The sequence below is a fragment of the Onychomys torridus genome, chromosome 2, assembly GCF_903995425.1.
Source record: "Onychomys torridus chromosome 2, mOncTor1.1, whole genome shotgun sequence".
Taxonomy (NCBI): domain Eukaryota; kingdom Metazoa; phylum Chordata; class Mammalia; order Rodentia; family Cricetidae; genus Onychomys; species Onychomys torridus.
The window spans coordinates 147,073,101-147,081,245 of record NC_050444.1 but is presented as its reverse complement, the minus strand read 5'-3'; the positions used below and the strand labels follow the sequence as shown (position 1 = coordinate 147,081,245).

The following is an 8,145-nucleotide window of genomic DNA, read 5'->3' as shown; positions in this document are numbered from 1 at the left end:
GAACATTAAGGAGCTGGTCTCTGGTTTTTTCCAGGTGTCCTCTCTGGCAAGAGTAGGGTGTACCCTGGAGATTGGCTGGTTCCTTCCACAGGCAACTACCGTGTCAGCAAGTCATACCTTTTATTACAAAAACCAATAACTTAATTTAGTTTTATACAAAGTCAGGAGGAATTCTGTCCTGATATACAACCTCATTCATGCTCCCTCCCTGTCCCTGGCCCAGAGGCTTCGGGGGCCACCAAGGGCCTACTAGGCAGTTAGTAGTACACTGTGTTCAAACCAAGGAAGTCCAGGCTGGGGGTGTGGCTGAGGTGAGGGCTGCTCCTGGGGAGTTGAGTGCTGCCTTTCAGGCTCCCCTTTGGAAGCACTGGACCTCCTTCTGCAGGTCACCTCAGCAAGAGCATGTCTTCAAGCAGCTCAGTGATGTCAACATCTCCGATGAGAGGGCGGAAGAAGAGGTCTACCAGAAGGCTACATGGAATGTTCTTGAGAGTGGAGGCCATGAGGAGGATTCGGGCCAGGCGGCCTTGGCTAGCTGGGTACCAGGGCTCCAGGACCTCACACAAGGCCCAGTGAGCCTCCTGTTGCAGATGCGCGATGTGGCAGGAAGCATGGAGGCCTGGCACATCTGTGGCAGAGAGAGAAGAGGGCTTGTGAGCAGCTACTCTAGAGGCTAGCCCAGGAAGTGGGAATGTTAGCAGTTCCCTCCCTCATATGCTGGGGTGTAATTGCAGGGCCTTGTGCATGCTAGAGCCTGCTTGGCAGGATTTCTACAATTGGACTATAGATCAATGGCTCCTTTAACATGCTAGGTAAGAATTGTACCACTGAACTACATTCCCAGCCTTTAAAGATAGAGAAGAGACCTAATTGGCGGTGCTGGGAATCAAATCCAAGTCCTGTAGCTCGGGAGGCAGTACTTTACTAATGAGTTATAAGCCTTGGCCTTCTCTGCCACCTTGGAGGGTTCAGCCACCATCTCCTTCATTTTATTGATCCATCTACTTATAGACAGGAAGTACATAATGTGGATAGAAAAGACATAGGGGTTAGAGAGATGGCTCAGTGGTTATGAGCACTTACTGCTACCGCAGAGGACCTGGGGCCTGTTCCCACCTACATTGTGGCTCACAACGGCTTATTTCTCCAATTCCTGACACCCTCTTCTGGCTTCTGTGAGCTCTCACACACATACATACAGGTAGAAACTCATACATATAAAATAATATATAAATCAATCTTATTTTGTTTTTTGAGATAAGGTTTCTCTGTGCAGCCCTCTATGTCCTGAAACTCCATGTGTAGACCAGGCTGGCCTTGAACTCACAGAGATCCACCTGCCTTGCCTTTGCAGTGTTGGGATTAAAGGCATGAGCCACCAGTGCCTGACTAAATGAATTTTTTTTTTCCAGAGCTGAGGACCGAACCCAGGGCCTTGTGCTTGCTAGGCAAGCGCTCTACCACTGAGCTAAATCCCCAACCTGCTAAATGAATCTTTAAAAAAAAAATACAAAACAAAACAAGGCCTGGCAGTGGTGGTGCACACCTTTAATCCCAGCACTTAGGAGGCAGAGGCAGGTGGATCTCTGTGAGTTCAAGGCCAGCCTAGTCTACAGAAAGAGTTCCAGGACAGCCAAGGCTACACAGAGAAACTCTGTCTTGAAAAAAACAAAACAAAACAAAAACAGAACCAGGCTATCTGGATTTGAATGCCAGCACTGCCACTAATTAGCTGAGTGACCTTGGACAAGTAGTTTAATCTTTCTGAGTGACTGTAGATGAGTAGTTTAATTTCATGCCTCAGTTTCTCCATCTGTCAAGAGGGAATGACAGTACCTGTCGCCCATGATTGTTATGAGGTTTAACCGAACCAATATTTGTAAAACCCTTAGACTAAGTCCTGACATATGGTGAATGCATGTGCCTCTTTGGTACTGTTACTGCTGTTTGGCATTATACTTTAACTTTCAAGGCTTGTTTCTTGTCTCCCTCAAAGCTACAAAGAATATTTTCCCATGCCAGGCATGGTCTTTTAGTTTGAAGTCAACTTGCTCTACACAGTGAGTTCTAGGCTAGCCAGAGGTACGTGGTGAGACTGTGCCTCAATTCTCCGCATCTGCCTCCCGCAACCCGACACCCTCCCCCCCCCCCAACCCCGCCCATCACTGTTTTCCTGGCTAGATTTCCCAAGAAGTGCCCACTCTCACCCTTTCATTGTTTTTGTGTGGCCTCTCTGAACCCACGGAGGACTTTAGCCTTCAGAACCTCACTGTACAGCCTGCCCTTGAAGATGTGGCTGCCACACGGCTGTGTCTACCCCACCCCCTCCACCCTCCCACAGTCCCTGAGAGTCACAGCGGCAAAGAGCAACCTCTGCATTAGCTTGACCAGCATTCCCAGCCCTGCTCTGCCTCTACCTTGCTGTATGGTTTCAGGTAGTTGTTTAATCTCTCTATGCCTCTCCTGTGAGCTATCTATTTGAGTCTAACAAACATACAAAGGGACAGTGGCTGTCAGGCTCCAAGAAGGTTTGTTCCCTGGATGGGTCCCTTCCCAGCTTGGCCCCTATCCGGGAGAGTCTGGGAGCTCACCTGGGTTGAAGAGGATGGTTCCTTTCAAGTAGGCGTACTCCTTGGGACCCAGCTCAAGGCTCCAGAAAGACTCCAGACAGCGCTGGAGCCACCGCACAGCAGCCAGCGAGGGTTGTGGCCGTTCTGGTAGCTGGGCATCCCCGGTACCGCTGCTGGGTTTCTCCAGTAAGATTTTTTTAAGTATACTGGGCACTGGGGCCTCAGCCACCTCAAAGGTCACAGTATCTTGGGCCAACCCGAGCAGGAAGAGAGGGCTCCAGCAGACCCCCAGCAGCCGCCGCTGATCCTCATGGGGCAGTTGGCAGAAGGACGGCAGGTTCCTGAGGAATGCTACCGTCTTGGCTAAGACATCCAAGGCCTCCCGGCAGGTGCGGTGAGGAGCACACAGACGCACAGGCCGGTGCTGCTGGCACAGGCAGTGACTTCGGGATGCGGATGCAGTGGGCCTGGCCCTGACGCTGGGGTTCAGAAGGGCGTACAGAATAGCCGGGCGGCCTGCAGAGCCCACGCATGGGCAGTCCCCAGACGGGCTGGAGTTCATGGTTGGCGTCCTGTTCCTGTTTTTTTCCCCAGCTATCTGGCCCTCTGTACTGTGGGTGCTATTTATATCCTCGATGGGCGGGAGGGGGAACGGCCAAGCAACCTTGACTCCAGAAGTCATGTTCATTGAAAAAAAAAAAAAAAACATACACACACAATGCACACACGCACTGACCCTGGCGGGACCTGCTGAGGAAGTGGTGGGGGATGGGCACTGGAGCTCCACGTGGCGTTGCTCTCGCTTTAGTCAATGAAGTGGCCGTTGCAGGGCACAGGGCCACCTGCCCGCTGCCCGGATGCCCTTTATCGGATGACTCAAGTGTATAAACAAGGTCATTAACCTGGGCTGTACCAGGGCACCAAGGTCTTGGGCGCCCAACCAGCCAGTGGCTGTGACTGCTGTTTCTATTGGTGCCTACTTTCAGGCATGCAAGACCAGGGTTCTCACTGAGCCAAAGAGCCAGCCAGAGAGCGCGGGCTAAAGCCTTGAATGCATGACCCAGTCTGGAAGTGCCTTATCTCTGCTGTGTTTGCCTAACCTTGGGGCTCTGCTCCTGTTGTCGGTAAGGAACAGGCTGCAGGGAAGGGAGCCAGGTCCCTGGGAGACTTTGATCATCGTACAGTCTAGGAGCCCCCTTTCCCCCACTCCTGTCACTCCAGTGCAGGGGCCTCTTTGGAGGAAGACCATTCAGAGCCCCCAGCGCTCAGTCTGCGTTCCTATAGCTCCAGAGAGGCTGGTCTGCTGGTCCTTGCAAAACTGGGAAACTGCACGGCTGTCATTTACTGAGGACCGGCTAGATGGGGGTTGCTTTCCATTGCAGTGGTGAGACTAGAAGAGGTGAAGTGACCCGCTCCAAGTCACTCCGAGTGGAAGGGACGGAGCACAGATAGTTCTGACCTCTGAGTCATCCTTGTTTGCCAAGAATGCATCCAAGTGTGCAGCCAGGGTGTGAGTTTCCCAGCACTAGTGGCTAGCAGCCCCCACCCCCAATCCCCTACCTGGTCTGCAGGTGTGGTCCACCTACGGTGTGAGTGGAGACACATCTCTGCTAGCACATGGCTTCTCTGTCCTGGATATCTGTCTCAAGTGGTTGGAGGTGAGGGACGAGGGAAACAGAGATCATCAGTTGTATCAGGTTCCTGACCTTGGCTAGCCTTGCCTAGCGGGCTTGCTGTCGCCAAAGTCTTGGGCAACCTGGTGCTCCGCTTCAGGAGAGCGACTCTGGCGTCCTCTGCCCTTGCATCTGGTCTTGGCTCCATTGCTTCCCAGTCACGATGTGACTGTCTGCTGGTCTCCAGGGTTCTGTGAGCCTGGCTGTCTTATCTGAGACAGTAAGGTCTCCCTGTGGTGTGGACTTGAAGACAGAGCACACCCCACTCTATCCCTGCAGCCAGGCAGGCATGCTGCTTTCACTGTGGTGCTTGGTGTGGATCTTAGCCCAGGCCTCCCTTCGGAAAAGAACAGACCGTCAGGTACGGCAGGCAAGGCATCGTCAGTGGGAGACCACCACGATGCAGATGGACTGACAGAGCTGGGTGAGGCGGTCCTCGCATGGTCCTGGAAGTTACATTCAGGTCTCATCTCTTTCCTAGGAATGACTTGGGAAGAATGATGCTCCGTTCTTTTGTTATGTATTTTGTGCTGACTGCTCTCTGTGGCAGGCTAGCCTTGACTCGGCACTGTGCTGCCTCAGCCACCTGCTGTTAGGATTACAAGTCTGAGCTACCACATCTGCTGCTTTTAAATATTTGTTGGATATGATGACTGCTGACAAAAATAAAACAAATTAAAAATATATTATTTTTGTGTGTATGAACTGGAGTTAGTTCTACCTTCCATTTTATGTGGCTTCCAGGGATCAAATTCAGCCAGGCTTGTTGAGAGGAACTGCCTTGATCTGCTAACCCATCTTGCTCAATCATTTTTAACAATTTTATTTATTTATTTTTTTGGAGACAGGGTTTCATGTACTCCAGCCTGTCCTTGAACTCACTATGTAGCCAAGATTAACCTTTAACTCTTGGATCCTCCTGTCTTCTCCTCCCGGGTGCTGGGAAAACAGGCATGCACCACCACACTCCATCCTGAATCCCTCCCTTCCTCTTCCGCTTCCTTTTTCCTCTTCCTCCTCCTGCTCCACTGCCTCCAGTTCCTCCTTCTCTTCCTCTTTTTGCTCATTCTAGCTAGCCCTCCAGTGCACCCACTTCAATTTATTTATTTTTTTAGATTATGTGTTTTGCCCAAATGTATGTATGTGCACCGTGTGCACATCTGGTGCCCAAGGAGGTCAGAAGAAGGGTTCAGAGGTCGTGGAACTGGAACTACACAGGATTGTAAGCTACTGTGTGGGTTCTGGGACCCAAACCTGGAACCTCCACAAGAGCAAGTATAAGTTATGCAGGCTGGCCTTAATCTCACTCTATTAGCCTAGGCTAGGTAGGCTTTGAAATCGGGACCCTCCTCCCTCAACCTCCAAGCTGCATCAGTTGTATCCCCTAGCTGCTTTGGTGGTAGATGGTTTTTTGTTGTTGTTATTGGACATGAAATCTAGCCAATCTCAGTTTGTCCAAGCTCAAGAGGATTGAAACCCAACCAATTCCCACTCTGAAAATCTTCTCCCTGGAAAAACTCTGCCCCTAAGAAGCCCTATATAAACCCTGTGTCTCTTCAGTTTGCTGCTGCCTTTTTTTTTTTTTTTAAAGATTTATTTATTATGTATACAGAAGAGGGCGCCAGATCTCATTACAGATGGTTGTGAGCCACCATGTGGGTGCTGGGAATTGAACTCAGGACCTCTGGAAGAGCAGCCAGTGCTCTTAACCTCTAAAGCCATCTCTCCAGCCCCCCCCTTTTTTTTTTTGCTGAGGATCAAACCCAGGGCCTTGTGCTTGCTAGGCAAGCGCTCTACCACTGAGCTAAATCCCCAACCCCCCCCCTTTTTTTAAATTAAGAGATTTTTCTATTCATTTTACATATCAGCCACAGATTCCCCCGTCCTCCCTCCTTGGACCCCCCAGCCTCCCCCCATTTCCCACTCCCCTATTCCCACCTCCTCCAAGGCAAGATCTCCCTTGGGGAGTCAGCCCAGCCTGGTACATTCATTTGAGGCAGGTCCAATCCCCTCCTCCCTGCACCCAAACTGAGCAAAGTGTCTCAGCATAGGCACTAGGTTCCAAAAGGCCGGTTCATGCACCAAGGACAGGTCCCGGTTCCACTGCCTGGGGGCCTCCTAAACAGTTCAAGCTAAACAACTGTCTCACTTATCCAGAGGGCCTAGTCCAGTTCCATGGGGGCTTCTCAGCTATTGGTCCACAGTTCATGTGTTTCCACTAGTTTGGCTAGTTGTCTCTGTACTTTTTCCAATCATGGTCTCGATATCTCTTGCTCATATAATCCCTCTTCTCTCTCTCTCTCTCTCTCTCTCTCTCTCTCTCTCTCTCGTCGATTGGACTCCTGTAGCTCTGCTTGGGGCCTGGCTGTGATTTCTGCATCTGCTGCCATCAGTCACTGGATGAGATATCATGGCAGTTAGGGTGTTCAGCCACCCAACCACCAGGGTAGGTCAGCTCAGGCACCCTCTCGACCATTGCCAGTAGTCTATAGTGGAGGTATCTGTGGATTTCTGGGGACCTCTCTAGCACTCTGCTTCTTCCTATTCCCATGGAGTCTCCATTTATCATGGTCTCTCTTTCCTTGTTCTCCCACTCTGTTCCTGATCCAGCTAGGACCCCTCCTCCTGCTGCTGCCTCTTAATACCATGGCAGAGGCAGCCACCCTCCTGGATATTCCCTCCCAATATACGTCTTGAATGAGGTTTGGTGAGACCTTCTTTCACTGGAGTGGAGTAGAAGAGAGAAGTAACAACTATTCACAGGAGCCAGAGTGGAGAAGAGCGGAGCAGAACTTAACAGTTTTGCTGGGAAACCTTCCGCTAGCAGAGCAGAGTTGTGACATCGGGTAAGCCTTTCCCTGCAGCAGGGCTGTGAGCTGCTAAGCTTAAGCTGACTTTGGTAGTCCTTGGCTCCCGACTGCCAGGATCCCTTTCCACCCGAGCTGTAATGCTTACACTGGTGTCTTTTGATCCATCACATTGTTCTGTACACATGCTTTTGTTTTCTGCTCTAACAGGACACCAATCTTCCCAGTTCCTAGAATCAGCCAGTACTCCAGTCTGATTCTGGCATGGGAGTGTAGTTAATGGAGAGAGCTTGCCTACCATGTGCAAGGTGCTGGCTTCTATGCTCAAGTCGAGTAAGGGGGGGTTAGGACAATGGAAACCACATTTCTCAGAGTGGGAGATGGAAGGTGTCAATGCAGAGGGACAAACCCAGCACAAACCCTGTTATGTTGGATGGGAATTGGTGATAATCACCCTCATGTTTCTCTCTCTCTCTCTCTCTCTCTGTGTGTGTGTGTGTGTGTGTGTGTGTGTGTGTGTGTGTAGGAAATGAATGTTGGGGCTGAAGAGATGGCTCATCAGTTACAGTACTTGATCTCTTGCAGAGGACCAGGATGCAGTTCTTGGTACCCACATGGCAGCTCACAACCAAACACCAGTAACTCCAGTTCCAGGAGCTCCAACACCCTCTCTGGCCTCTGCAGGCACTGCAAATCTATGATGCACAGGGGTCCATGCAGGCAAAACACTGATATACATAAATCTAAAAATTGAGTCAAGCCGGTCGGTGGTGGCGCACGCCTTTAATCCCAGCACTCGGGAGGCAGAGCCAGGCGGATCTCTGTGAGTTCGAGGCCAGCCTGGGCTACAGAGTGAGTTCCAGGAAAGGTGCAAAACTGTCTCGAAAAAACTAAAAAAAAAAAAAATCAAAAACCAAAAAAAACTGATCAAAATTTTTCTTATTTTTTTCAGCTTCACAAACTGCTTCAACAGAACTTCCCTTGTCTGTGGGGCTCAGAGTGGATGTAAAGCACACTAATGCACTTCCTGAAGGCTGGCATTCCTCACTGTTGCTGCTGCCATCCCCACTTTTTGGAAGAGAAAGCTAAGGAGGT

The 8,145-nt window shown here is 50.6% G+C and overlaps 1 protein-coding gene across 1 annotated transcript; it reads right to left on the bottom strand.

Annotated features, from left to right (window-relative positions):
• Nucleotides 1-330: 330 nt before the first annotated feature.
• Nr0b2 (nuclear receptor subfamily 0 group B member 2) lies at nucleotides 331-3,139 on the bottom strand. The gene is made up of 2 exons (XM_036177443.1): nucleotides 2,592-3,139; nucleotides 331-628 (listed from the first exon to the last, which is right to left on the bottom strand). Exons 1-2 carry the CDS (start codon nucleotides 3,130-3,132, stop codon nucleotides 387-389), a joined length of 783 nt encoding a protein of 260 aa, XP_036033336.1. The 5' UTR covers nucleotides 3,133-3,139; the 3' UTR covers nucleotides 331-386.
• Between the last annotated feature and the right edge of the window lie 5,006 nt (nucleotides 3,140-8,145).

Excerpts from the sequence above, each read along its gene's own strand:
- Nr0b2 (XM_036177443.1), bottom strand. The coding sequence starts at position 3,132 with ATGAACTCCAGCCCGTCTGGGGACTGCCCATGCGTGGGCTCTGCAGGC. Across the intron at positions 629-2,591 it reads AACCATCCTCTTCAACCCAG|ATGTGCCAGGCCTCCATGCT; the intron begins GTGAGCTCCCAG and ends TCTCTGCCACAG.